Raw genomic sequence first — 27,841 nt, 5'->3', positions numbered from 1 at the left:
TTGATCATTTGTACAGTTGAACAAGTACGAACGGAGCCCCCCCTCGATGTGGAGTGACACTATTGAAAAGTCTCAATTTTTACTAATCTGCCTGCTAAACTCATTTTAAGGTCAATGCAAATTTGTACAAACCTATTACAAACGATGGAATCAATTCATTTAGTGAAAATCAATTACCGGTCAGCTATCTACATACGAATTGACAATAATCCAGCGTAGATGTTGTGTTTACATTCGTCCATTCTGTCGTGTTTTTTTTTGTGAAACTCATCAGTAGAGGAAAATGAGGGGAGAAGATCCAGTCGCCGCTGAAATGTCAGTTCGGCGCGGCTGAACATCAGCTCTCGCTGATAATCAGGTTTTTTTTCGTGACATAAAAAGTGAAAATGTGGAAAAATAATTACATTCTTATCTTATCGATTTCGGCCATGTTCAGACATCGAGCTTAATATTTATGTGGAAACTAGAGGTTTTTAGCGCAATAGCATGGTTGCTACACGATTCTCATTATTCTGTTGATGAGTACGTATGATTTTTTTTATATAAACTAGAGAATAGGAATTTTTACTTTAAAATATGTGAGCAATTATGTGTCATGGTATTTTCATTCTGTTCATTTTTTCTCGCTTCAGTTTCCATTTATATGGCATCAGGTAATTATTGTAGAAATGAAAAATGGATATTGTTGTTACGGTCTTCTGTAATAGTTAATTAATATTCACGCTTTCTCATTAAAATGGCACACCTGGTATTGCTCCTTGCAATTTTAAAAGTGATATTATTTTTGTTAAAAAGATTCTTTTCTTTAATTCTCCAATAAGACAATGATTGTCACAGGGTAAAATGATTTTTTGTGGCAAATATTTTTTCATTTTCACCAAAAGTCTCGAACGAAACTTTGTTTAATCGAATGAACTGTTCAAGATATTGGTTTTGCTAAAATAACAGTTCGTAAATTCTTCATCCAAATTGATCAGCAAAACCTCCTCATAACTATTCGAATTAATTTTACTGAATTAGTTAATTTCTCTCATTATTTAATACCCAAATGCTCCAACACGTCCACTTAATTATCAAAAATTATCTCATTATGACACGATGATATCAACCACTTAATCACTGATTTTACTTAATTAACTAGCAAGTTATTTTTTGTCGCTATCAACTCGCAGATTAGTTGAAATTCTGACTGAATCGGTAATTCACACTGAAGCGACAATCGAAATTTCTCGCTGACCTTCCTCGCTAATCCTCGGCAGTTGATAATTATGCGATAAAATCCGATAAATTAAAAATATTTCTTTCAACAACGCATAACCGGAAAACATCTCCATTAAATAACGAACTACATATTCGCACGAGATCTGTATACCACCTGTTCAAAGACGTAACAGTGACTCAACGTGTTCCAATTCATCATCACATATCTGTTCAATTCAGCATCAACTCGAGTCATTGAAATTCTCTGCTATTGTCACTTCACAGAGTAATTTTTATCAGAGACAAATGAACTCTTGTCTTAAATCACTCATCCCAGCTGTTGTTGTATCGTGGCTAATTGAATGAGAGATGTTATCAATAATTAATAATGGGCGATTCATTAAGTCAACTCTTGTAATGAAACAGTAGTTGATTTATCATTTGTCGAGGGGTTTAAAAAGATTAATTTGTTGTGATTTTATAAATTTTTCCATCCCCTTTAGAGGTCTCTACATCACTGTCACCAATTGGTGATGAATTAATTTTTCTGAACAACTCCTCACAATTACTAAGTGAATAATTGGTAAATTACAAAATTCAAGTGTCTAATCGCCGTGATACCTACAGCCAATAATAATTAGCAATTTGCAGGTGCAGAGAACTTCAAAATGCACGGAGCGAAGCGGGTTCTAATTTTCTGTCTTCTTACAACATTCATACCAATATTTCTATTGGTAATGCCGCTTTATTTGAGGCACAGTTTATACGCTGACGTGGTTTATGCTGTCACTGAGTCCGATATCATGGAGATTAGTGATGGAGTATCAACGATGTTCTGCTCCGTGAGTTTAACAATCAGATGAAAATTAATCACTCGGAGAATTTATGGAAATGATTTCTCAAATCATAAACTTTGTTTAATCCATTCTCATTTTCAGGCCCACACGCTCCAGATGAACAGCACTTTCAACGCCTTCCAAATGGGTCATAAACCCGAAGTAACATCCTATCGCAAACATATAAGACTGAAGAAAAGTATGACCTTGCCCGATGATACACTCGAGTACTGGGGCTTTTATCTCCTCCGGGGTGCGACTGTGGCACTCTCTGTTTGCTCAAAGTAAATGATTCATGTCTATTACCTAAAAAATTTTTGTTATCAGACGGAAAATAGACAGAGGATGAATGAAATGTCGTTCAATAAATTTCAACTAATGGATAATCAGAAATAAAGAAAGAACCGAGACTTCTTATCAAGAGTGTGCAATGTGATTGGCATTATAATACAGCAAATAGAAGGATTGATCAATTAGAGAAATAATTAAATTAAATTAAATTAATTTTATGGAATTTTTAGACAAGATCTTTGAACAGCCCATATCTTGTAAAACCGTCTTGTTACTATTTTCTTGCTTTCGTGAGAAGAGCTGCAGAAAAACTGGTTTTTCATTAGAAAAAAATTATGCAAATTCCCCCATCTAATTGCGAATTTCTCCATCAAAAAATATCTCCAGAAATTGTCATTGAAAAATCATAAACACGAATAAATAAACTGATTAAAATTCCAAACAGGTCCAAAGGTGCGTCAATTCTCGTGGTGAAAGGCCAGAGAACCTTGAGCACATGTGGCTTGCTGGACCACAACGAGAATAAAGCCCGTAAAAATGGAATATATATCTCATCAGGACAGAACCAAGTGAAAATAACTTTCGAGTCGAATGCCCAGTTGATCGAATCGAAGGAGATTCCCCGAGGTCTTCCAGGGGGTCCTGTATTGCAAGAACAGCAGAAGCCCCAGACTACAGAGAAGCCCTTCAACAATTCCCAGGACCTCCAGATATCCTCAGCCAGTTTGAGGCGGCTCAGTCCGTCTGTTCAGTCCTACATAGCTGATCTCATCGTCTCGCATGATTCCCATCATCACAACAATGACAACACAAACGACAATGTTCATTCTGAACGGCGAGTTAGACACGCGAGACAGAGATTTAGTGAGAAGATCCATGAGAGTGATGAAATGAACGAGGTGAATCCCCCAGAAATTCATGAAACATCACCAGTGAAGCTCATAAGGTCGAGAAGATGGACGAATTCTCCCCAAAAACCTTTAGTACCTTTATCCACTATTGAATCTACAACTCAGAAAGACTATTTTTTCGAACGAACCAGGGATTACATCAGCAAGTTAAACTCAAAGACCCCTAGATCCCCGCGGGTTCAGCAAAAACTGGAGCTTCTGAAGTACCAGCTGGAGACACCAGGAATGGACATAGCAGCTGAGGAGGACAGCAAGGGTCAGAAAATATACATTTCTCACAAGTACAAACCCCCGAGGCCGACTCACAACATCGTTAGGAGGAGTCAAGAACCTGTGAAGCCTCCAGCACTGCTAGATCGAGGAGTCAAACATGGGGGCAATGCCTTCATCAATCCCGGGGCAGATGAGTCGTCCTTCTCATCCTTTGAGGAAGGTCTTTTTGATTGTTATGAGGGAAACATACTCCTGGCGAGCAAATTCCCTCCCACGAGTTGCGAGAGCACCGATGATCTTATCAACGGTGGAGGCATGCACATGCAGACACATCACAACGTCACCGAGGATGGATATTACTATTATATTTTTTACAGTGACAATGACTTTGGTTCCAATGATATGCACGCTGTGTTCGACATATGGAAGCCAACTTTTCAGTATGAAAATGTCACCAAGAGCTGTGTCAATGTGACAGACTGCACGTTCCCATTGGACATCATGTCTGATGACAGAGTTATTGTGGAGATTCCTACGAGAGACGGGATTGACCACGAGGCTGATGATATTTCATTGTTGGTTTCAGTCTGTCATCCCAGGGTTGGACTTTATGTTCTCTTTCCTATTGCTGTTTTGTTGTTTATTTTGAGTTGTGCATTCTTGTGAGGGTTTCGATGGTGGAGAGTCTGGTGGAGTATTTGGGCAGTTACAGCATGAAAAATAGGGTTTTACTGGTAATGACGAATATTCGGTTTTCTTTGCCGAGCACGTAAAACTGTATTTTTCAATTCGGTAAATTATTTTTACTGCAGCAGTGGGAAAAGTATTTTTGTTCTGTCTAGCAGGAATAATCAATTTTGTCTGCGTAGGACGTGAAATTTTATTTTTTGTTCTCGTATGTAAAACGTTCATTGTAAGTGAGACAAGGGCAGACGTGTTGACATTTTTTTTATAATCACATAGATGCGGATAAATCTATGGATACACCGAATGCACAATGTCGTACAAAGTGGACAATGCTGTGTAAGAAGTCAGTCATAATCAAAATGAAGACAGGAAGGAGAGAATTTAATTTTAATGATTATTTGTAAGTGATCGATGGTTGTAATTGTACATATACCTCAAACAATCTCTATTTTATACCTACAAATGTTATGTGAATATTAGAGTCTATGGGAGCTACTTATGAAATAAAAGTAATTTACAAATGACTTATCTGTTAATTAATTTTTTTATGATTATTTTTCCCACCCAAATTTCAGCCAATAGAATTGCACCATTTGTTGATATTTTGTATAGCCTACCTCGAATATCAGCGATAATTTTTTGAATATTTTGGTAAACAAACGACACTTAACCAAATAAACCTCTTTTCATGTCATGGCACAATTCTCTTGGCCGAAATTTGGATAGGAAAAATAATCCCCTGAATACCACTCGAGCTTCAAAATTATAGAATATTTCCCTCTAGGTTCCCTGCATACAAATGAAGTCGTCAAGTTTTTCAGGAAAAATCACTCGTGCTTCGCACTCGTGATTTTTTAGCCTGAAAAACTTGACTCCTTCATTTGTTTGCAACGAATCTATCGGGAAATATTCGATAATTTTGAACCACTTGTGGTATTATATGTGATAATTTTTTCATTCCTCTGGCAACAGTTGTTTATTCTTAGGATTGCAGAACCTTTCGACAATCTTCATAGAATAAAATTTAAAAATACCTCTCATTTGAAAACATGAGGTAGATTTTCTTTCTGGTTAATTTGAAAAAATCAGTTTCTTAATAGAGAATTAACAGTTACAAGTTAATCTCCGAATCACCAATATTGTTTAAAACATTTCTTGAGTATAAATAATTTTAAAGTTAAATTATTCAAACTGCCTAACAACAAATGAGTATTATACAGATTCTAACTGTACAATCCCCCTTGAAATCTCCATCTGAAGAGTTTAAATGGTACAATTATATAAAATATTTACAAGTAACAAGATGAAAGAAGGATTAAAGAATAACGTTCCAAAAATGGACATTTGAATCTTCCCGCTCTCATCCCTCCACTGCGCCGCAAGTATCGCGCATCCCCCCTCTTTTTCTTCAAAAATCTCCATCATGACTTCCAGACGCATTTACAAACCTAGAAAACCCTTAAAAATTTCCTAAAAATCGCCTGCATGTCTCGCTACTGAAATTTTTTTTAAACGAAAAATCCTTCACTCAAAAAAATGTTTGAAAAGGCTCGTTTGCTTCCCCCTCCTCTACCAAAAATAAACCGCGCGCGACACCAGCGCCGTCCAGTGGCTGCCCCTCGAGTGATCTCAGTGACGCAATAGGAATTCGTCCTTTTCGTCGCGCAACTGTGAGTGAAACATGTCGTATCCGTCTGAACGAAGGTAAGTTTCTTCTTATAAATACAAAAAAAAACTCAATAAAATTCCTCCGCTGATCGAAAAAGCCCATTTATCGGTTTTCCAAGCTAATTCTAATGTTTAACAATGGTGAAAATCAACAATTACCAAATAAAACGTGATTTATTTTCACCATCTCCACCAAACTGACGGGGTTCTCCTCACACGCTGACAACATGGCGTGTGGCTCGATTTTTTTGTCACACTCCGAGGGTGATTAAAATTGGCGGTAGATAGATACCACTCCCACCTTTCACCTCCCCTCGTCCATCCCACCCCATTTTTTTCGACTTCGGTGAAATTTTTCGTATGAATTTTTATTGATTTTTTTTTTCATTCGTGATTTTTGACACGTGCTCGGTAACCGGATGTGAAGCCATCGTGGAGCACATGTGAAATGGTTTTTTGGGGTGGCAGAGAGGGGAGAGGGTATCTGCAATTGCGGGTTTCGATGATTTTTTAATAATTTTTTGAACACTCCGACTTTTGGAATTAGGGCAGCATGGGGATGGGTGGACGGTGTTTGTTGGGTGCTCGTGACGCCTCGGGACGTTGCGGCCATGCTTTCGGGGACTCGTGAGTCACTGTCAATTTTACAGATTCAGAAGGTTTTTTTGGAGGGTTTTTCGAAAAAAGTGTGTCGAGATTTTTGATAATTAAACGGTGAGAATTGCTCGGGGAGAGGCGAAGTGTATTTTATGGCCTATTTTCGGTTTTTTGCGGGTAGTGGAGAATTATTGATTTTTCTGGAAGTTCTTGTTTTTTTTAATATTGAGACTTTATGGAGAGTGAAATAATCGAAAATGACTGAGGATTTTTTTCTGATTGTGTATTATCAGTAGTATTATAGGTTTTATAGATATAGGTTATTTAGTAATGGGAATTTTGGGGCAAATGACGGAAGGCATTTTTGAAGTTCTTCAAAAATTGGGTTGAAGAGGTTCTTAGATATTTATCTGTGAGCGTTAAAGTTCTATCGAATTGTCGAGAAATTACTTTTTCGGTTTTTTTTTTTTTACCAATGAGATATCGTCAATTTTATGATAGCCTCAGACGATTGAATTGTGACAGTGAAGGCATTTTTTAAGAAAGAATGACAGGTATTTTTGAATGTTTTTTGGAAGTTAGATTGAAAGGGTATTTGTCGATTTATTTATTTAGTTTGTCAGGACCAGGAGAATTTATTTTTTCGAAATTGTTTTTAGCACTTAACGAGGAATTTTGGAGACTAATTGAAGCTTTTTATGGGAGCATTATGGTTTGCCATCATTTCAACTAATATTTCATTGGAGTTATGGGGATTTTTAGAAAAAGGAGATTTTTTTCATGAGGATTGCAAATGGATAATTTTTATTAAAATACTTGGATTCCCTGGCCTTCCAGAACTTTGAAAACATTTTATAGAATTTTGACAGCGTTGTTTACACATCCTTGCGTGCAGCGATCTGACTCAACTTTACGGTTTCACTAAAGAAAATTTAATTGTGGAAACTCAGGGAGCAGAACCTGGGGGTTCCCTGAAAAGTAGGGGATGGGATTTCTACGGTGATTATTGATTTTTTTTTTTGAACGGGGGAGTCATTGAGTCATTTTCTAAATTCTCTTTCTGGTTCAAAAGCTTTTTTTGTTTTTTTATTTCTGTTATAAAACCAGTTCAAATTTGTTCAAATTTGAGTTCGAGAGGAGTTAAATTAAATATTGCAGATGATGGTGGAATATGTAAAGATACAAAGGACAAGTGCATGAGGAAAGTCAACGCATAAATAAATATTTACATTATTGAATTAAAATTATAAGTTGGCTTCCTCACAGAATTACTTCCAATTATGAAATCGTCATTATTGAATGGTAACAGTTCTGGGGAGGAAACTAGTTTGTAAAATAATTTTGCAAAAAAAATTTTGAAATCTCCATTTGTCTTCTCACATGCAATCCATAATTTCATTTCTTTTTTCCTGTAAATTCCTCGATGTTAGTAATCTATTATTGGCAGGTCATTGGAATTTCCGGTGTCGAAAAGAATCAACGACTTCTTGATAACGCTCGTGTTATCAACGACCCAGATTTTCAAATGAAAAAAAAATTCCTCATTCTGAAAAATCGAATTGCAATTATTTTCTTGATGATAGAATGAATCCATTCGATTTTTCATCACACGATTCACCTACGTTGGTCATCTGTCACATTGATCATGGCTCACAAAAAAAATTGATGAGTCATTGATGCAGGAAAGAATATAACGTGTGCGCTCCCTCATAATGATAAAGAAATTTCCTCGTAACGGTACACTCTGAATGTCTCAAAAGCGTCGATAACAGGAAATCACGAAGGATTCGTCATTCAGTCCTCAGTTATTTGCAGTTGTCATTGGAGTTCAGTGGTGAAACTAGACGAATTGAACACAAATCAGGCAAAAAAAGAAATAACAAAAAAAAAGTTCCCATATATGACAAAATGTTGAACGTTCTGTTCTTTTTGTTGATTGTTTTTTTTCGAGATTTTCAAGTTGATTATAACGTTTTATAATTTTTTTTACTCGCGTTAAATCTGTTGGTTTGAGTCGGCGAATTTAATACCTTTGATTGTGAATAATGGCTGGGTGACTTACAATTTTTACAATTCAACGATATCCAGTGGATGGTGAATAGGTGACTAATTATGAACATAACCTCTATTTGCAGAAATGAGGAGCAATGGGCGGGAGACTCTAAAAATGGTCCAAGTGAGAGTGAACAGCCGGCTTATGATGGGCCCCCAGGAATGGAGCCAGATGGTCTCATCGAGACCAACTGGGAATCGGTAAGAATTCTCTTTTTTATTACAATTTATCAACCCTCATATTTCATCTCGCCATTGTCGTAACTCTACTTCCTCAATTACCTTTATAATAGATAGATTTGACTCGATAATTGTAAAGATTGACAAAGTCCAACAGTAAATTTATGACAAAAATTATTGAGAAATGGGCTATTCAATTTTCCATCGTTTAATGCCTTGATTAATGGAAATAATTTCCATTTGAGTCGATGAAAGCAGACAAAATCAATACTCCGTACATAGTCTCAATGACCTCTAATGACACCAAATGTATTTTTGAACAGGTCGTCGAGAGTTTCGATGATATGGCCCTGAAGGAGGAGCTATTGAGGGGTATCTATGCCTACGGTTTTGAGAAACCATCTGCTATTCAGCAGCGTGCGATTGTCCCCTGCGTCAAGGGACACGATGTCATTGCCCAAGCCCAGTCTGGTGAGTATCTCGATTACACGATTTATCTCCTCATAATCAACAAGACTCAGAATCGATAAAGTATATGAGCAAAGATCACTGAAAAATTCCACTGAAGAATATCCCTTTGATATAAAATATAAAATTATATACAATCCAACAGATGAGAGTGATGCAGAGGTTGTGAATCGATAATGATGGCAGTCATTCCCTATATTCCGTTTGGCTCTCCTCAGTGAATATTGAATTAATCCCTAACATGCGCTAATTACTTTCATCGTTAGAACGCTCCCTCACAGTTACAGCAGTTCTACGTGGTCTTTCTCAAAAATATTCTCATGTGTTTCGTCACTCATAACGCAATGTTCAGCTAACATGATCTCGTCTCATATTAAATCTCAATTGATATAAGTCAATTTCGAATCTGATTGAGTATTTCAGATTTGATTCATTTCATTTTTTGGTTCATGTACAAATACTCACGTCTTGCCATTTGTTATTCATTTATTTAATTATTTTTACTGAAATTTGCAAAAAGAAGGTTCTCACAGCCCGAAATATGCTCAAAAAATTAATACCTTTCAATGATCGATCAGATCGATTCTGGGTATTTGTATCAGATCTTGCCATGAGGAAATTACGCTCATATTCCATTAATTACTCAGGGAAATTCATCTCGTAGCGAATATAAAATCATCTTGTTAATGAAAAATTTTAGAAGAGAATGCTGACAATGTCGAGAGATATTTTTTGTTGACAAGTACATTCTCTGAGAATTAAAGATATGTTAATGAAGTGATTGAAAATATATATAATGAAAAGGTGTACTAATGTCCGGAAATATCTGTTAACTCATTTATTTCCTATTTCTGTGTGTAATTCAATACTGGGGCGTTTGATTAGAGAGGAATCTCGTAATTGCGATTGGCATCTGGAGGTCATAGTCCTTGGCCTCTTTTCTCAAAGATTAAATATCTGAAATTCTATTTCAATTTAACTGTCTGTTTCAGGAACTGGTAAAACTGCAACGTTCTCGATTTCTATCCTCCAACAGATTGATACGAGTCTGAACGAATGCCAAGCCTTGATTCTTGCACCGACTAGAGAGTTGGCTCAACAGGTAAAATATCAAGATGTCTTTAAAATCGATGATTCCATTCAACAGTATAAAAGGGCAGTGGGCCTTCCCAATTCCTGGACTGAACTATTCTTTTCTAATATCTAAATGTACATTATCACATTTTTTTCAACGTATAACTTATGTATAATTAATTTTTATCTAAATTTTTAGATTCAAAAAGTTGTCATTGCCCTGGGTGATTTCATGCACGCGCAATGCCACGCCTGCATTGGTGGTACCAACGTCCGTGAGGATATGCGCAAGCTGGAGTTGGGTGTACACGTGGTTGTTGGTACACCAGGACGTGTTTACGATATGATAAGTCGACGTGCTCTTCGCACTCAATTTATCAAGTTGTTTGTCCTCGATGAGGCTGACGAGATGTTGTCACGTGGATTCAAGGATCAAATTCACGATGTCTTCAAGTTACTCTCCAAAGAAGTTCAGGTGATTTTGCTTTCGGCTACAATGCCCACCGATGTACTCGAGGTGTCAAAGTGTTTCATGCGAAATCCGATCAGCATTCTCGTGAAAAAGGAGGAATTGACACTCGAGGGTATCAAACAATTCTACGTCTATGTTGAACGTGAGGATTGGAAATTGGAGACACTTTGCGATTTGTATGACACTCTGTCCATCACTCAGGCTGTCATCTTTTGTAACACACGTCGTAAGGTAGACTGGCTCACGGAGAATATGCACGGCCGAGATTTCACTGTCTCTGCTATGCATGGAGACATGGAACAGAGGGAGAGAGATCTCATTATGAGACAATTCAGAACTGGCTCATCACGTGTACTCATCACGACGGATCTACTTGCTAGGGGCATTGATGTCCAGCAGGTTTCTCTGGTTATCAATTATGATCTTCCTTCTAATCGCGAGAATTATATCCACAGGTGAGTTTTTTTTTTGTGAATTTTAAGTAATGCTTTTACTTAATATTTCATTTTCTCCAAATATTAATTATTAATTACTAATTGATATTGCGCATTTACTGATCATTTTTTTCAATCTGAAACACAAAAAAGTCTCCTGATATATATTGTTTGAATGTTGTTATTGCCGAGAGTTGGCGCGTCTCTGTTTCATGATTGTTTGAGCTCCGATTTCCTATTAAAAGAGTCGTTAAAATTTTATTTCCAGAATTGGTCGTGGTGGACGTTTTGGACGTAAAGGAGTTGCCATAAACTTCGTCACCGTCGATGATAAGCGTACCATGAATGACATCGAGCAATTCTACAACACCCATATTGATGAAATGCCAATGAATGTTGCCGATTTGATTTAAATAAAAATCGAGATACGAGACAAATTGGCGAATAAAGAAAAATCTCCAACATAAATAACGACAAAAAAACAGAAAAAACCAACAAACCTTAAAATAATTAACAAAAAAAATCGCAAAAACAGTTTTAAAAACGAAAAAATAAATAAAAGTAAGTGGAAAAAACATAACCGAGCTCTCAGCTGATCTCTCATATGGTGTGTGAGTATATTATAAATACCGAAAAAAAAAACAAAAAACATCTCATTTTTTTCACTGAATTTTTGCTATTTTTCGCTTTTTTACCTGGATAGATACTTTTTTTTTTGGTCTCTTCTCCATCAGCTGTGGTGGTAATATCTTTAATTATTCAATTCTTTGTTACCACTACAAATTATTGATTAATTAATCGTTAGATGAGTAGATAAATAGGTGTAATCCACTGTTAATCGATTGATTAAGTGAGATTGAGTAATTAATTGAGGTAAAATAGAGTAATTGGGAGGTGACGGAGGCTGGTGGCCCTTGGTTGGGGCATAGGCCCTTTATTCTCTCGTTTCGGGCATAATCCAGGGGGTGCCAGGGGTACATTGGGATGTCCCTGGATTTTTATCCTTTCGAACTTCCGTTTTTTTACCCTTCCCGAATCTTCAGGGATTTCGGTGGACAGGGGAGAGGTATTTGGAGACTCGTTTGTCTACGCAGGAGGTTCATGAGGGTTTTCAGGGGTTTTTTCAATTACAAGAAACGTAGGAGAAAATTTTTTGGGATTTCTAGGTGAAAGAAATTAGTTTTGGGGTGTGCTAATATGTCAAGAAAAAACGCAAGCGTTGAGAGAATTATTGGGAGTATTTTTCGTTTCAATTAATAAAATATCACTTGACATTCTGAGATATTTACAAGATATCCCAAAACCTTTGATTCATTGACTTACACCGGTCTTGCCACTAAAGAAATTGTAAAATCGTCGTTTTTGCCCTTGAATAATTGCAAGAAACTTTTTCTTAAATTTTTTTCTGTGAACAAATTTTTTGTCAATGATGTTCGATTTTTTTTGCTGATGAGAAAGGTTTTTTCACTGATTTTTCGAGCATTATTGGTCATTTAGATAGTGCAAATGAATTTTTGTATATCATTGAAGGTAATTAGAACATAACGGTGGATTTATATGTGAGATAATAAAGGAAAATGTTCGAACTATGGATTTTCTTTGCCATCTTTCAATTTTAGTAATTTTTTGCAAATGTAGTTTCAATTTTCTTTTTCTCAAACTATTTTCATGGTTTATCAAATATTTTTTCTCGTTGAGTTGACCTGAGTGGACAAACTATGAGTCATAATTAGTATATTATTATTTTTCCTCTATTTTTCTTTTTTTTTTTTTTTTTTTGAGTTGGAAAAAAATTTCCTCTGCAAATTTTTCAATGAATCTAAACATTCCAACCATTAAAGTCATTTTTTTTCCTTGAATTGGCAGGTTTTTCCTGATTATTATTACGTTTGTGGGAGGAAACTTATTTTTTGAATTTCTCCTGGAGAAAAATTCAAATATCTATGCAGCTTTCAATTTATCGATTAATTTTTCTTTTTATTTATTGAACAAACATTAATTTATTAAACTCTCATCGTCCAAATTTGGTTTCCCCTTCGCAGTTGCAAATGTTCATGTTCTGAACAATTGAAATTAAAAAAAAAATCTTTGTTTTCTCTGACTTTTTACCAAATTATTTCAACAACTTTTAGTGCCCAATGATAAAAGGATGGAATGAGAATCGTTTTATTCCCCGAGTAGACTAATTACTTACCTAGCTAATTTATATGTACATTTCTGAATCGCTAAAAACGCAGAATAAAAAAAAATTGCAGTGAAATGGTAAAAGCTGAAAAATGGAAAAAAATCGTATTTGTTAATCACGTAATTATCGCGATCAGTCACTCAATTAAAAAATATCGAATGACTTGCTTTTAAAGGCGGCCATTAACGAGGTATTTTCGTTATGAACAAAAAAGGGCATTTCATTAAACGATCAACATGCGGAAAATCCCTTGAGCAAATGTTTAATTATCTCGATAACGAGGGGTCTGAGGAGAAATTGTCAATGGTCATTTCTTATGGAAAGTTAAATTCCCTACAAAATAGACATGACATTTTTTTGCGGATTCCCTCGGTCGCGGGATGATCGAAGAATTACATGAAACCATTTCACTACAGCAATCCAACATAACTAAACAATTCGAGGCAATGTAAATATTTTAAAAAACAATCGTAGTTGATGGACATCCAGAGGTTAAAATTGAGTTGGCAATAATTATTTGTATTGAGTTGATAATGTGAGCACTCGTCAAACAAAAAAACCTAGGCAATTGTGTTTTAGCATTTAGGAATTTTGTGAAATCATTGAAGTAGGATAATTATAAATTTGCACTCGTCATTATATTCGTTAAGTGAACAAACTTGATAATCATAATTTACTCACTGTGTTAATAATAAAACATCGATTTTCATAATTCTGCCGTCAAAAATTTTTTCGAGTGAATAAATAAAATTTAGTGAACGAAAATCGATGGCAATTTCATTGAATATTTTTTTTTTTTGTTTTGTTTTAGAAAAATGATTTCACATGTAGATGTAAGTTCATTAAATAATCGTGTATTGAATAATCAATTTTGCGATCGTGTTTAGATAGAACTATGAAAATTGAAAGGAATTAATTAAAATCATTTCGATTTTTAATGAATTAATGAAACAATTTTTTCCATAACTCCTCGATGATTTACTACTGCCCCGCCCCCTATGTATTTTCAAAAAAAAAACGAAATAATAAAAATGTAAACGAGCGTTGTATTAATAAATATTTATTCATAAAATCTGATCTATCTTTATCGACTCTTCCCTTTATTTATTATTAACAAGCGAATTGTTGAATATTGCGTTTATTTTTCGTGTTGGCATGAAGGTTTTTGATTGGAGTCTCACATTATTGCACTCAAGTTACTTTTCTTGTCTAAAGCAATTGTTGAAACAATTGTTCCACTGATCGCCGAGAATTGCAAATCCGGTTTCACGTCATTGCCATAATTTTTTGGCCATTTTCCTACTGTCACCAATGCATTGACTATCAATAAACGAAGTAAAGGTTTCAATTCCCAAATGGAAATTGATGAAGAGGAAAATATACGCCGGAGGATTATACCACTTCAAGTGAAGTCATGATGAAGGTAATTATCACTTTAAAAGTTTAAAAAATCACAGTTTATAATTTGGTCGTATCCATTGCAGAGATATTGGCGAAATTAATCTTCTAAAAATACAATAAAGCTCCCAACATTTTTCAAAAACAATTGTTTCATATATTTTGATAAATATCCTTGTCATTCGTCAATAAAATATTTTACACACTTCATAAGCTCCACAATTCATCGCACTTATGTGAAAATCACCGACTAAATAGTTCGATTCAACTTAACGATTAAAATTTCATTAACAATTTTTCAATACATCATTAGGATCGTGTCATTATGTTTGCTATCGATCTACCATTTAATCATTATTATCGTCATTTCTAATCACCTCTGAATGAATTTAAAAATGGAAACTGTCACGCACGAGCTCTAAATATCACATGAGAATTTATTAAAAATACGTTTTATAATGTCTTTGAAATGTCTTCCACCCACAAACTAATCGGTCATACTCATCTTCTCTTGTAGAATCTGGTAATAGCAAGCTTTCAATGTCGTGAACATTATTCCCAATTCACCATTGCGGAGATATGGCTCCATAAAATTGTCAATGAAATGTATTTCACTCCCTAATTGTAAAACACTAGCGCGAACAACAACGAAGTTAAATACTGGAAATAACTCGTCCATTGTCCACAGATAAGTTGTACCCAATTGGTTTTGTACTGTCTGAAAATAAAAATTACGTTTATAAAATGATAAATCAATTTACAGGTCTATGAAAATTTTCATTTCTCTATTCGGTTCTGTAAAAATAATGCATAATTTTTAAGTCTAAATAAGCCCTCCTAAATTACTTATTATGATAGATACGAGATTATTGATTGAACACAAATTACTCTTCAATGTTTCTACTCATTATCTTGGATTTGGATTTAATTTTGAACTTTTTTCTCGTAAAAATCGAGGACGTTTGCACCACCTTACGGTACCCTTATGGTCTAGAGCTTTTGGAATCTGAGCGAGGAATATTTGATGTATTCATTGAATAAGAAAATCTTCATAAAATAAATCGTAAATTCAGATCAATACAGTTAGCAACAATTGAGTGGTTCAGGATGAAAAGATTCAGTCTCAACATTAATCGTTGAGGCTAACGACGCAGAACGTCTTCCGAATATTTACAATCAATAGCTCTGAATCCTGTGTTCCCAAGGACTCACCTTAGTCATCTGTTCAAAAGTGTTTCGAATAACCAACATCTTGTCCAGTGGTGAGAAAGTGGTCTTCAGCTGCTGTAGCGTCTCGACGGCCTCCTCGAAACGTCCCTCCTTCCCCTCCTTTCCATCGGCCCTGACCTCCCTGATTCTCCCCCAGAACTTCTGATCGATATCCAGGAAGCCCATGAGGGTTTGATCCGGCTGTTTATTCCACTTGACCAGTCTCTCCCAGTAAGCATCATCCTCTTTCTTATTATGCAATGCATAAAGCACGAAAAGAGCTGAATGCACCCTGGGTAACAAAATCGGATACAACAGAGCGGCTGCACTGATAACGGTGCTCTCCTCCCCGGCCTCGCTCTCTAGGACACACTCCTCGCCACTCCGTGGCAGAGCCGGAAAAAACAACACAACAATTTCATAAATCCGCATAGTAAGATTGTGCAATTCCTCAACAGCGTGTGATAACAGAAGAGGATGCACTCTCACACCCCCATATGAAGCTGTGTAAACCCCCGATAATTCCGTTAACAAACACCCCAGGGGATGATGACGACTCTCAAACGCATTCTTCAAATATTCGTGGATTTCCCTGTAAGTCTCGCTAGTCAATTTATCAGGAAGTTCTGGAATTCTCATGAGTTTTTCAGTGGTTGCCCTTTCCTTCTCCTGATCAGCCTTCGACTGCGGGAAATTAACATCCCCTTTATTCAACATTGACTTTTGATGGGACTTGTTGATAATAACAGCAGTATTCTGCCAGAGCTTTTGAGTCTCAATTTTCTTCTCAGGGGTTGATTCACGCTTCTGAGGTGTGTCTTTAGGGTTAGGAGGGACAGGGGGATAGGGATCGGGTAGTCCGAGCTGCTGGTAATAGTACCGGAAGATGGCTTTCCACTTCTGATCGGGTGGAACGCAGAGTTTTCCAAAGGACGGTGGCTTGGATGATGAATCAGGAAGAGTGGAGGTCTTGCATATGTGGAGGGTAGCAGTGACCTTGACGGGCTCGTTCCAAGCGCCATTGATGATACCCTCTAGCCGATCACCACCACGAAAAGTTAGAACTCCCTTTCCACAAAAAATACCCGCAGATTTCAATTCCCCTTCGTAATGAGTGCCGTCCTCGAAAATCATGATACCGTAACCGGTGAGGATATCTTGGACAAAGACTCCCTCATAGTAAATCCCGTCGATAGTGACGATGAGTCCACAGCCATGTTTCATATCTCCACTCCAGGATCCCAGATACTTCTCTCCAGTCATGATATTATCTATCACTCCATAGCCACTCTTCATCCCAGCCAACCACTCACCGATGTAAATAGTCGCCACATTGGCCATGAAGTGTCCCTCTCGTTTGCTTCCATGACCATGTGGAAGGCCGTCTTTGAACATGCCCTCGTAAACATCCCCATTGATGTATTTGAAGACTCCAAAGCCATTTTGAACATTGTCTCGCCACATGCCCTCGTAGATACCCTGAGTGGGTATCTCCATCTTACCATGACCATGCATAACTCCCTTGTAGAATTGACCTGTGTACAAACGTCCATCGGCCCACTCCATCTTTCCAAAACCGTGGACCTTTCCGTTGCTCCACCTACCGACATACTTGGCATCCTTGAAGAGTTGATGTTTCATGAAGAGGTACTTACAAGACCTGTCCCTGGGAGGGGTGGCCCCCACAACCCTAGAAAGGCTGTTCCTGACGGCACTCTGAAAGCTCTGAAGCCACTCGTTCCTCTCGCCCGCTCCACTAGTAAAAAGAACGAAATTTTCTTCAGGAGTAATGATGGACAAGGCATTTTGAAGGACCTCGGAGTCGGCTAGGGTCTCCACCCACAAGGTCTGAAGGGCGTGCGCCGTGTACGAAGCTCCTGATGCGTGAATGAAGATGTCGGTCAGGAGAATGAACCAGTGGGAGGAGAATCTACTTGAATTGGATAGGAAAATTGGATGGCTTCTGCTTTCACGAATGAGTCTTCTCTCCGGTGAACGAAGGAGATCGACTAATTTTCCAGAGCTCTCCCAGAAGACCCGCGTCATCTCAGCTTCCTTTATCCTCCTCTCCTGATCATCAATGATCCTCTCCCATTTCATCAGCGCTTCTTGGAGGCGTTCGATTCCCATTTTCGGGCCGTTTGTCTTGATCAACGTTTGGATCATGTGCTTGTACCGGTTCAATCTTGTCAATGGATACTGCAGAGCCACTGCGATTACCTCTTGAGTTTTCCGCGGAGCTGGATGATCAAGATTTGATGAGTCATTGAACAACCTGGTGAGAATAGCTGGCAAATCACTCATCAATTTTCCCATGTGTCCAAATCCACCTAGACTGACGACATCGCAGATCGCATTCAGGTAGTACTTGTAAACTGTGATGAACTCTTCGTAATGAGAGACCAGAGAAACTTCGTAAGCTTCACCGATCTGATTGGAAAAATCCTCGAGGGTCATGGCATTCAAGGCAGTCAATGATAATAATTCAGTGTAGCATCTGCAGAGGGTATCGTAGACATTGGTTTCCTGAGTAGCGCCAGCCTTCTTCTGAAAAGGTTTTATCAGGTTCTGATGGACAGTGATCATCTCTTCTAGGAATATCTGCTCGACCTTCAAGTCCTCGGTGACTCCAGGGGGCGACGAAGGAATTGTTGAACAGAGGGAATAACGCCCTGATGATGATATGTATTTGATTGAGTTCTGGATGTCCAGTCTCGTCACTTTCGTATTTTCATGCTCTGGGGAAAGTCCTGTCTGTGACAAGCTACCTATGAAGTAGAGGTCATCATCGAAGACGATCAAGCTGTGTTTGTCTCCTGTCGAGATGTCTCTGGCTCTTTTAGATGTGAATGGGGCTATGAGTTTTGGTGAACTTTGGTCTGTTGGCGAGTCTGTGTGCACTTGAAAGTCGTTATTCCGCCCCCACCCGAAGACCCTTCCGTCTAAAGTCAGCGCCAACGTGTGATACAGCCCTGACGAGACCTTTTTGACACCCGTATTGTGGAGTTTGTTAATGAGCACTGGCTTTGATCGTTTGATGATGTCACCTGTGCCTAGTTGACCATGAGATACGTCACCCCAGGCCCAGAGCTCCGTGGAGAGGAGGTTCGTACCGATGTCCACGAGGGAATTCACACGCTCGTTGAGGCCTTGTTGGGAGAGCTCGTGATCTAGGGAACCGGTGGACGAGGACCAGGGGAACTCCTCGCAGCGGAGACTCTGGGCTACACTCAAATTTGCTGCTGATGGCTTGTTGTCTTCCATCAGGTCCTCGAAGTCAGCTGTAATGTCGTCACGAATGTCGTTGATCTCGGAGGAACCTGATACGTGGCGAGAGAGTGTGGCCACCTTGTCACCCATGGTCTTCACCCCTTCGTAAACCAGATTCGCCATATTGGAAACATTCTGCTTGATCAGGCCCGTTGGGTTTGTCGTGAGTTCAGTTTCTTCTTTGACATTTCCGTAGGAAGAGACCCAGGATAACTGGCGAGTCAGGAATTGTCTGGCTGCCTCGGTATTTATCAAAATTACATTCTTCTTGAATTCGTCTTTAGACGTCTCTGATTGTGGATCACCATTGACTAGTTTTGAACACTTGTCGGTGCTCGCTGGAATTGGAGAATGGGTCTGAGGGGTGAGCGATGTCATTGAATGTTCCGAGGAATATTGGTGCGGTTGAAGGGCCATTGGACAGGTGTCCGAGGACGTCATACTCTGCGGTGATGGTCTGATTGCACTCAGACATTGAGGACAACTTGGGACAAAGACCTCGTCGGGATCATTTTCACTGTCTGTGTCGTCCTTGGGGGTCTTTGGGGTCTTACGGGCGATTACTATGTGAAAATTCGATCCTGAAGAGGTGGAGGAGATGGTTCGACCTTCGAAGAAAATTACGGGTTTTGGGGAGGTGGCGGACATGGAGAGCTGGCGGTGGGTTCCTGACGCCCACAGATGACCTGAATCTGTTGTGAAGAGGGCGGAACTGGGAGAAGTCGACAAGGAACGAAGTTTTAACGTCTCGTTCTCCTGCTTGCAACTAAAATGGGAAATACTTTTTTAAGATGAGAGAAAAAACTTTTACGTAATTGTCTTTGTTCGTTGTTATACTGCTAAAATGAATAAATTGACGTATTTTCATTAAAAAGTTATTACCTCCAACTAACTAAATATAAAATGAGATCAATTAACAGGAAAAAAATGGATTGTCTCCATAAAATCGCTACGAAAAAAATTCCAGCTCTTTTTTGCATAAAGCGTTACAAAAAAATGGATGAACAAATAATAAGAAATCAGATGAAGTTATTGCACTCACCCATGACTACAATATTTCACTTCATCCCTCAAGACAATGGTTTCCACTATCTCCAAACTCTCAGGATCGATTTTTAACACGTGTCCCCTCTCATCAATAATGAAAAGATTTTTCAAGTCACTGGATATATCCGTAGCAGTGAAATCAATTCTCCTCAATGTGACACAACGTTTCTCATCATTAGAGGTATTAACTTCCCCATGATAGACGAAATGGCTTGTCGTTGATAAAAAAACCCGAGATTCGATGGAGATAATTTTTTTTATTGCACCATTTGGTGGATCAAGAAATTCTACAGCCACTCTGTCTGTTTCATAAAATATGTACACCTGTTGTGCCATTATATATTAGCCCTACATACAACATAAAACCCCCCACTATTTATCCATATCTTTTGCTAATTAGTGTCTAGTATTAATGTACCAATTCAAGATTTTCATTTGCACTTTTGGTTAATTAAAATTTGATAATGTTATTAATTATTTTGTTTTAATCAATAGGTTTGGAGAATTGTTTGTGAGTATTCCTCGAATAATGGATTTGACTAATTGAGCTAATGATTTTTGTACGTTTGAGACATTCAGATTTCTCTAAAGTTTATTTCTAATTTGTTGGTATGTCTATGAAGATTTCATTATTTTTCTTGTACTTTAGTGGTATTTGGTGATTTTTTGATGATTTGCAGACGTCATTTTCAATTGTTCAACTTATTTTGATTGATTTTGGAGATATGCAGAATTTATTTGTGAATTCCCCTCTTCTCTTGAAATTCCTCTGTAGTCATCCAATAATTTTTCATCAGTTTTCTTGTGGATTGAAATATTGTCCAGCAATTTGTTTGAATTTTTCCAATGACTTTAAAGCAACTGAACTATCGGTCCACCTAATGATAATTCATAAATTATTTATTCATCTCCTCCCAGATTATGTTCCTTTCTCGGAGATTTTTAGAATTCTCCATGATTCTTCTTAATGATTATTCAATAATTGTGATACACAATTAACCATTTAGTATATAATACCATTACAGTATTGCTCCAATTCGATGACTTTTCGAGCTTCAATTAATTTTTTATGACTTCTCTCTTTTCTTATATTTTCTTTATAATATCCTGCACTGATATTTCATTGAGTTTATCGCACGTTAATATTTTTTATAATTATTATAATTTTTGTGAACCAGTTCACATACCCAATTACCGTTGAGCCGACGCTTTACAGAATTTGTTAGTTTCTTTTTTTTTATGTTCATCAGTTCGCCAGTGTCAAATTAATAATCGATTTACTTTTTATTGGCAGTTTGACGTCTCTGCACTTGATACACTCATAATCACTATGAACAATATCTCTATAGTTCATTCATCATGTTATCACGGGGTACGTCATTGTTGACTGATTACTCTTGTTTTTTACGATGAATTTTGGTGATTCCCGCATTATTCATCGATTAGAAAATAATTTTAGTTCTTTGACATCGTAATTTTGGAGTTTGGGGAATTGTCAAGGGCCGTGGATACTTGAAACATTTTTTTGCAACTTTGTTTTCGAGTATTTTTGAGGATCCAGTCCGTAAATTTGTGACAGGAGTTACAGGGGGAATTGTGTGAGGTTAACCTAACCTCACATTATTCCCGGATGGAAAATTCGAAGAGGGGGTTTGCGCATAAAAATGAGAAGGGGGTGTTCCATTGGTCCTTGGAGCGAGGAGAATGGTTTGCAGAATTGTTGGCGCCAAATAATAGCAAAACTTAAAATTTTGAATAATTCTTTATTAATCGTCTGGTATTGTCGACTGATTGCTCGATTATGTCAGTGAAAGATGGTCAGTTATTTATTTTAATTGTTGATTATTCAATTTAATTGATTTTAGATTTTTTTGTGAGTCTTCCCTTTAGTGGTTTTACGACTTTTCTGACATAAAAAAAATATTTTGTCAATGCTCATCTAGTCTGAAATTCCCTGACAATTGTTCGATGATTGCGATGACCCATTAACCATCGAATTAATCTTAGGCCGATTACTCAGTTTAATTAACCTAAATTCGATATTTCTACGAATTGATCAGTTTTTTTTGTTTATGGCGGGTGGAAGCTTGACAATCCTTCGGGTGTCATAATATCTAATTGAGATTGGAGTTGAGCCATTAAACATTTAAAAAATGCGATTATCCACTTATTTGTTGTGATATGATGACAATTATTTCACATAAAGCTTGAACTGTTGACTCTAAATGAGTAGCTCTCCCAATGAAATGCCATCACTTCCTCATGGTTTTAACCTCTCAGAGGGCTGAAGGCGATTGGTAGCTTTCCGTCTTCGAGTGATACTCCTTCAGGTCAGTGCAGTCATCCCTTTTCATGGAGTGGGGGTGAGGCCCAGAAAGGTAAGGTGGTCCCTCGGTGCTGCATCGGCGTCACAGGGGTGTTGTATATGTATATTGATGCCTACCTGGAGTCCATAATCCTGTGAAAAATCTTGAAAATGGTTTTTCCCATTTTCAAAGAAAATTTTAATACTATGAGTTTAATATAATTTTAATGATGAGTATTGTTAATCGTAAATGGTCTCACACAAATGAAAAATTTTCGGAAATTCATGCTCTTAAGGATTTTTAATAATTAAATTTTCCAATGATTATGAATTTTCTGACGATTTTTTCGAGAAAATATCAATTCGAAGATTGTTTTCTTGAGAAAAAAGGAATCAGAGACTTCAGCCGTTGATTTCTTTGGCCTTGTGATCTGGTTCTCCATAAATGATTCATGATTTTGGGTGTCATGAAGTGACATGACAGGTGAATGTGGCAACATTGCACCGATTAAGTGCTCACTGAGCTGTTACGAGGATCCTCGTTAAAGCAAATACTGTCATTAAAAAAACCCTTTAGAATCCATTAATTTTTTTAATCTCATTAGCATTCATGATGAATATTTTCAATGATCAATCAACATTTTGTGAGTATCTTTATCATTTTTTAGTTGACATTCAACGATGCAACTGGTGGATGCTCATACGCCCTCAACAGTTGTTACCCCAATACTTGAAAAAGGACGAGAAATTATTCTGGAGATGAGCAGCGTCTTTCAGGCTGAGGTGGGAGGAACTAGCTTCTGGAAGCCGTCAACCAAGGGGAGGGGACACGCGTCTGGGAACACGTGGGGATGGCTCGCAGTCGATGTTCGACGAGCGACTACGCTTTTTGACGCTCCACTTGTAGCGGAATTGAACGTAAGTTATTTCAATACAAAGAGCAGCATCATATTCTTTAATTGAAGTAAATGTATACTGACTGAAGGCTATTTACCACATATTTACTATTTTATGGATCAACTTATGGGATACAGGAATGGTGAGGAGGGGCGGGAGGGGGACAACATTGCAGACAGCTCTGATCATCGGTGATCTAATCGGTCGTGGAAGTGGCTTATTAAATATTTATTTTAGATATTTCTCACATGCAAAAAGATATCAGATTATTTTTTTGCAAGCATAGGAGTGGTTTGGTTAAATAAAATCAATTTCATGTTGACTAAATGAGTGAATATGTTTGCAAAAAGAGAATGAATTTATCAACTTAAAAATTTAGTTGTTTTTAATAGAAGATTTAGTTGGAATTAATCAATTATTTTTTACCTAGAGGTGAATTGGAGGTCCTATTTTCCCCATGGGGGGATTATAATGCTTTATCCCTCATGTCATCTTCCTTCTTTGCTCATTTTGTTTATTTCTTTTTTTATGTTCAGTGAGGTAAAATGAAATTGCGTGGAAAAAAATCAAGACAAATAATTATTGCTAATTATTTTAGCAAATAGTCTTGAGGGCCAAATGGCGTTGAAGGACGTTTAGAATTGAAGGTCAAGTCCACTCAGACATGTAGCATTTTTTAACTAGACTAGATTGAAAGCTTTCTTACTCCTCTCCCACAATTTGATCCTTTTGATGTTGCACCTCTTTTTCTCCATTCAATTGTCCTCATGATATATTTCGTATGTGTTTTTCTGATCAGAATTTTGGGATCGTGCGGGTCTATTCGAAAATAGACGATTAGAAGTATGCGGAAAATTTCACTGACATCTGACATCTCCAAAAATTGAGGAAAAAATGCAGGGCCTTCATTTTACCGCTAGGATCCCATTATTCCTATTGTTAGGACGCGTCATGCGGGCGACCGTTGGTGGGTCTGAGTTTTCTTTTGAGAAAAAAAACTGCTGTGGCAGTTTTTTTAGGGGTCCACTTCACCCTCTGCCCTTTTCTGATTGAAACATTTCGAGTAAAACAAGTACATGAGATATTATTATAAACTTTATTGTTAGATGAGTAGAAGAAAATCGAATCTCTTTCTGTGAGATACGCAAAAACCAGTCATCGTGCATTGCATCATTTGAATCTGAGGAGAATAAAATCATTCTACTTATTCTGTTTACTGACACTTTCAGGGAACAATGGTGATTAGATTAATTAAAGGGGATTTTTATAGTTGGGACTGCGATTGTTTCCAAATGCGTAATCAGACATTTTTTAATGAAAAAAATCAATCGCCTAGCATGGGATTTGAACTCGGGACCTTTCGATTAAGCATTGGATGCTTCACCTTTTTTTTATTTAACTATGAGTTCATTCAGATAAAATGTACGTACATGTCCACAATTGTAAATAATAGTTTAAACAAACTGATGTACAGTAAAGTGGTTTTTACAAATTAACTTACAACTGATTAGTAGTTCCCGAGGTCAATGTTTATTATAAGTATTGAATTTCTAGTTCATTTATTCAGAGACTATTTATTTTTTAATTAAATGACAATGGTTCTAAAGATTTTAGTTATAAACTTTTCAAATTAAATACTCCATTAGGTCGTAGACGGTCGGGCAGAATGGGATAGCTGCGTAAACAGGAATGGGTCAAACTACTTTACCTGACCATACCTAAAGCAGCAAACGATCATCATCGAGAGTTGCCATTTGATAAGAGAAAATTGCTTGCAATTTTAGATTAATATCCCCCGGACTTTGGTCAGAAATAAAATTATGAGAAAATAAAAATTCCGCGAAGAAGGAAATCAAAGTTCATTCGTGAAGTGAAGCGATTTTATTATCAAGTGGTAAAAATCTTGTCATGACAGGTGAATCAGATAGCCATAAAGATGTTGATTAGGTTAATTAATATATGAACTTCTTAATTTCAATATTTTTTTTATATTACACTTTTCAATTCATCTTGGTTGGTTCGAATACTCCAAGGTTTTTCATCAATCGCTAGAAGAATATCAACAATCTTTTGCTCGATTCGATCCTCTACCTGACAGACCTAGGTTCATATCTCGATACGATATGGTATGATTCACCGGTTGCAGTCCACGCAATCTCCTGATTACGCTATTTTGTTACAATAGAATTGTGAGTCATGTATACGATTTATATAAAAACGATTTTTCTGTTGATCTTTGGGGACATGATTGGAGGATTCGTGCAATCGTCAGACAATTGTCCGGATAACGAGAGATCTGTCAATTTTTATTCATCATGGAAATGTAAAGTTTATATATTTTCCGGCTAAAAATTTTGATTTGTCAGTCTTCTTACATTTTTTCTTAATCTCATGTTTTTTTCCTCATAGCAATTGAGAGTTGAGTGACATTTAACTATTAACCGACCATTGCCGAAGACTCGTCTTTGAAGACCATTAGAAGTTTCCCATTTAAACCAGTGTACATTTTTTTTATCTAATACTTCAATCCCACCGCGAATATCTAACTTGTCACTCCTTTTAATGATTCATTTGCTCTCCCCTATTTTCTAAAATCATTAACTTCTAGGATGATTCGGGTAATCAATGTGTCATGTGGCACCCTCGGGCTCGCCCTGGTCTTCCTCCTTCTATTGATATTTACCTTGAGTGAGGGTGCAAGGTACAGACTGAAATTCCTGATATTCATCGTCGGCGCAGCATTCGCAACGATGTGGCCCTTGCCCTTCATGTTTCTGCGTCCTAAGGATTGGAGGAATGCTCTGTAAACTATCATTTTTTAGTTAAATCGTTTTCCTCGTGATGAAATAACTTTTATCAGTATAATTTTTACAGAATTCCAGCTTGGCAACTGCGAAAGATTATCAACTTCCTAGGTCTGAAATTCGTCGTCCAAGGAAAGGAGAACATTGTAAAAAATTCTGGAGCTGTTATCGTGATAAACCACCAGAGTGGGCTTGACCTTGGCGGTGAGATAACACTTCCTCCTCAAATATAAAAATAAATTGCAGTTCCTTATTTATGAATAAAAGCCACATCGTAATAGACACACATATTTTGTGAACCTCACATTTAATTAAAGTTCTTTATTCAACGTAAATATTAGCGTAGGGTAGGACGATCCTGATGCTCAAAGATTAATAGGCAAATGAATTCCAAAAAATGTCAAATGTCAAATGAATAATAATTGACGACTGATTCAGTTCTAGCTGAACTGTGGCCAGTCATTGATAACTGCACGGTAATAGCAAAGAAGGAGATCCTGACGTACACAGGACCCTTTGGACTGGCTGCATACATGTGGGGAACGATATTTATCGATCGTAAGAAGAGAGAGACGGCACTGGACGCGTTGAATTCGACGGTTGATATCATAAAAAGGAATAGCTCGAAGTTACTACTATTTCCCGAGGGCACGAGGCACTCGGAGAACACTCTCAGGCCCTTCAAGAAGGGCGCCTTCCACGTGGCCATTGCTGCGCAAACGCCGATTCAACCTGTGGTTGTATCGAAGTATTATTTTATCAATGATAAGTTGAAGAAATTCAGACCAGGTGGGATTATCTCAGTAATGAGATTATTTTTAATTTTGGGTTTAGTTAAAGGTCGATTAGCCCTTGACCCGTGTTACATCATTTGACTGTCAAATGATCTTTAAATCGTAATCTATTTGATCACGCTGGTTGGTAAAGGTCATTGGACCCTGAACGTGAAACACTGAGAGGGCGACCCTTATGGTCATCGACTTTATAGCTTAAGTTTATTGAAGATTACTTGATTCTGACGAGAGGGAGAGAGCAATTGATGAAAAATGAATTCAATACATCTTTTTCAGGAACTAGTTACATAAGGATTCTGCCACCGATATCGACTGAGGGGATGACGAAAGAGAATCTTGATGAGCTGATGAACAAAACTCAGGAATTTATGAATACAGAGTTCCAGAAGATTAACGAGGAAGTGAGGAGAGGAATCGAGATAAAAAAACATGAATAAATATTATAACAACCGTATAATGAAGAGCAATCCTCGTTTTTCCAAATGTTGATGATTAAGTAAACTTCCAGTGAACGGTTTAAATCAAGAATATTTTTTAATCCTTTATGTTAATCTGTATAAAGATGTATATTGTCTTTCTAATAAATTATTTCATACAAAATATGATATTTATTCAATTAAAACAAATTTATCAAGTTAATGAATGACCTGATAAACAACCATAAATGAAAAATCACTTAGAATTAATCAGAATCACTTTTAAACATTTTTTTAAACGATCAATTTAATAAAATAATTCTTTGAATAATAATCTGGAAAACGTTAACTATAATGTTACGTATTTGATTTTTTGCTCTCTCTACCGCACTTAGGACGTTGGTCCTAAATTTTTTCTCATTAATTCCATATT

The 27,841-nt window shown here is 37.0% G+C and overlaps 4 protein-coding genes and 1 long non-coding RNA gene across 14 annotated transcripts; 3 read left to right on the top strand and 2 right to left on the bottom strand.

The window, feature by feature from the left end:
• Positions 1-35: 35 nt before the first annotated feature.
• Positions 36-4,662, top strand: LOC135160929 (uncharacterized). Of its 5 annotated transcripts, none has more exons than XM_064118089.1 (5): positions 36-522; positions 1,704-1,783; positions 1,852-2,042; positions 2,139-2,320; positions 2,773-4,662. In XM_064118089.1, the coding sequence occupies exons 3-5, from the start codon at positions 1,869-1,871 to the stop codon at positions 4,115-4,117; spliced, it is 1,701 nt and encodes a 566-aa protein (XP_063974159.1). In that variant the 5' UTR covers positions 36-522; positions 1,704-1,783; positions 1,852-1,868; the 3' UTR covers positions 4,118-4,662. The 5 variants fall into 5 exon arrangements, with proteins under 5 accessions (XP_063974159.1, XP_063974162.1, XP_063974157.1 ...); XM_064118092.1 differs by having other exon boundaries at positions 1,842-2,042; XM_064118087.1 differs by lacking the exon at positions 1,704-1,783 and adding an exon at positions 633-653.
• On the bottom strand, positions 3,672-8,151 carry LOC135160939 (uncharacterized). Its single transcript, XR_010298659.1, has 2 exons — positions 8,026-8,151; positions 3,672-7,949 (listed from the first exon to the last, which is right to left on the bottom strand). It is a non-coding gene; the product is annotated as an uncharacterized LOC135160939 (long non-coding RNA).
• LOC135160936 (eukaryotic initiation factor 4A-I-like) lies at positions 5,763-11,753 on the top strand. Of its 2 annotated transcripts, none has more exons than XM_064118101.1 (6): positions 5,763-5,842; positions 8,539-8,656; positions 8,959-9,106; positions 10,096-10,205; positions 10,377-11,104; positions 11,352-11,753. In XM_064118101.1, exons 1-6 carry the CDS (start codon positions 5,820-5,822, stop codon positions 11,494-11,496), a joined length of 1,272 nt encoding a protein of 423 aa, XP_063974171.1. In that variant the 5' UTR covers positions 5,763-5,819; the 3' UTR covers positions 11,497-11,753. The 2 variants fall into 2 exon arrangements, with proteins under 2 accessions (XP_063974171.1, XP_063974172.1); XM_064118102.1 differs by lacking the exon at positions 5,763-5,842 and adding an exon at positions 8,308-8,456.
• Positions 11,370-21,813, bottom strand: LOC135160924 (alsin). 2 transcript variants are annotated; one of them, XM_064118065.1, is made up of 3 exons: positions 20,188-21,813; positions 15,879-19,911; positions 11,370-15,384 (listed from the first exon to the last, which is right to left on the bottom strand). In XM_064118065.1, the coding sequence occupies exons 1-3, from the start codon at positions 20,526-20,528 to the stop codon at positions 15,154-15,156; spliced, it is 4,605 nt and encodes a 1,534-aa protein (XP_063974135.1). In that variant the 5' UTR covers positions 20,529-21,813; the 3' UTR covers positions 11,370-15,153. The 2 variants fall into 2 exon arrangements, with proteins under 2 accessions (XP_063974135.1, XP_063974137.1); XM_064118067.1 differs by having other exon boundaries at positions 21,380-21,813.
• A 1,390-nt stretch (positions 21,814-23,203) lies between these two features.
• On the top strand, positions 23,204-27,592 carry LOC135160937 (1-acyl-sn-glycerol-3-phosphate acyltransferase alpha-like). 4 transcript variants are annotated; one of them, XM_064118107.1, is made up of 6 exons: positions 23,213-23,415; positions 25,428-25,583; positions 26,003-26,197; positions 26,269-26,402; positions 26,637-26,987; positions 27,269-27,592. In XM_064118107.1, the coding sequence occupies exons 3-6, from the start codon at positions 26,004-26,006 to the stop codon at positions 27,427-27,429; spliced, it is 840 nt and encodes a 279-aa protein (XP_063974177.1). In that variant the 5' UTR covers positions 23,213-23,415; positions 25,428-25,583; position 26,003; the 3' UTR covers positions 27,430-27,592. The 4 variants fall into 4 exon arrangements, with proteins under 4 accessions (XP_063974176.1, XP_063974177.1, XP_063974175.1 ...); XM_064118106.1 differs by lacking the exon at positions 25,428-25,583 and having other exon boundaries at positions 23,204-23,415; XM_064118105.1 differs by lacking the exons at positions 23,213-23,415; positions 25,428-25,583 and adding an exon at positions 25,596-25,717.
• Positions 27,593-27,841: the final 249 nt, after the last annotated feature.

This window comes from Diachasmimorpha longicaudata, chromosome 3 (assembly GCF_034640455.1).
Source record: "Diachasmimorpha longicaudata isolate KC_UGA_2023 chromosome 3, iyDiaLong2, whole genome shotgun sequence".
Taxonomy (NCBI): domain Eukaryota; kingdom Metazoa; phylum Arthropoda; class Insecta; order Hymenoptera; family Braconidae; genus Diachasmimorpha; species Diachasmimorpha longicaudata.
This window is presented reverse-complemented; position numbering and strand designations above follow the sequence as displayed.

Excerpts from the sequence above, each read along its gene's own strand:
- LOC135160936 (XM_064118101.1), top strand. The coding sequence starts at position 5,820 with ATGTCGTATCCGTCTGAACGAAG. Across the intron at positions 5,843-8,538 it reads TCGTATCCGTCTGAACGAAG|AAATGAGGAGCAATGGGCGG; the intron begins GTAAGTTTCTTC and ends CTCTATTTGCAG. Across the intron at positions 9,107-10,095 it reads CATTGCCCAAGCCCAGTCTG|GAACTGGTAAAACTGCAACG; the intron begins GTGAGTATCTCG and ends TGTCTGTTTCAG.
- LOC135160937 (XM_064118105.1), top strand. Across the intron at positions 26,403-26,636 it reads GAGTGGGCTTGACCTTGGCG|TTCTAGCTGAACTGTGGCCA; the intron begins GTGAGATAACAC and ends CGACTGATTCAG. Across the intron at positions 26,988-27,268 it reads GTTGAAGAAATTCAGACCAG|GAACTAGTTACATAAGGATT; the intron begins GTGGGATTATCT and ends CATCTTTTTCAG.
- LOC135160929 (XM_064118087.1), top strand. Across the intron at positions 654-1,851 it reads TTCCATTTATATGGCATCAG|GTGCAGAGAACTTCAAAATG; the intron begins GTAATTATTGTA and ends AGCAATTTGCAG. Across the intron at positions 2,043-2,138 it reads TATCAACGATGTTCTGCTCC|GCCCACACGCTCCAGATGAA; the intron begins GTGAGTTTAACA and ends TCTCATTTTCAG.
- LOC135160924 (XM_064118065.1), bottom strand. The coding sequence starts at position 20,528 with ATGGCACAACAGGTGTACATATTTTATGAAACAGACAGAGTGGCTGTA. Across the intron at positions 19,912-20,187 it reads GTGAAATATTGTAGTCATGG|TTGCAAGCAGGAGAACGAGA; the intron begins GTGAGTGCAATA and ends TTCCCATTTTAG. Across the intron at positions 15,385-15,878 it reads CTTTTGAACAGATGACTAAG|ACAGTACAAAACCAATTGGG; the intron begins GTGAGTCCTTGG and ends TTTTATTTTCAG.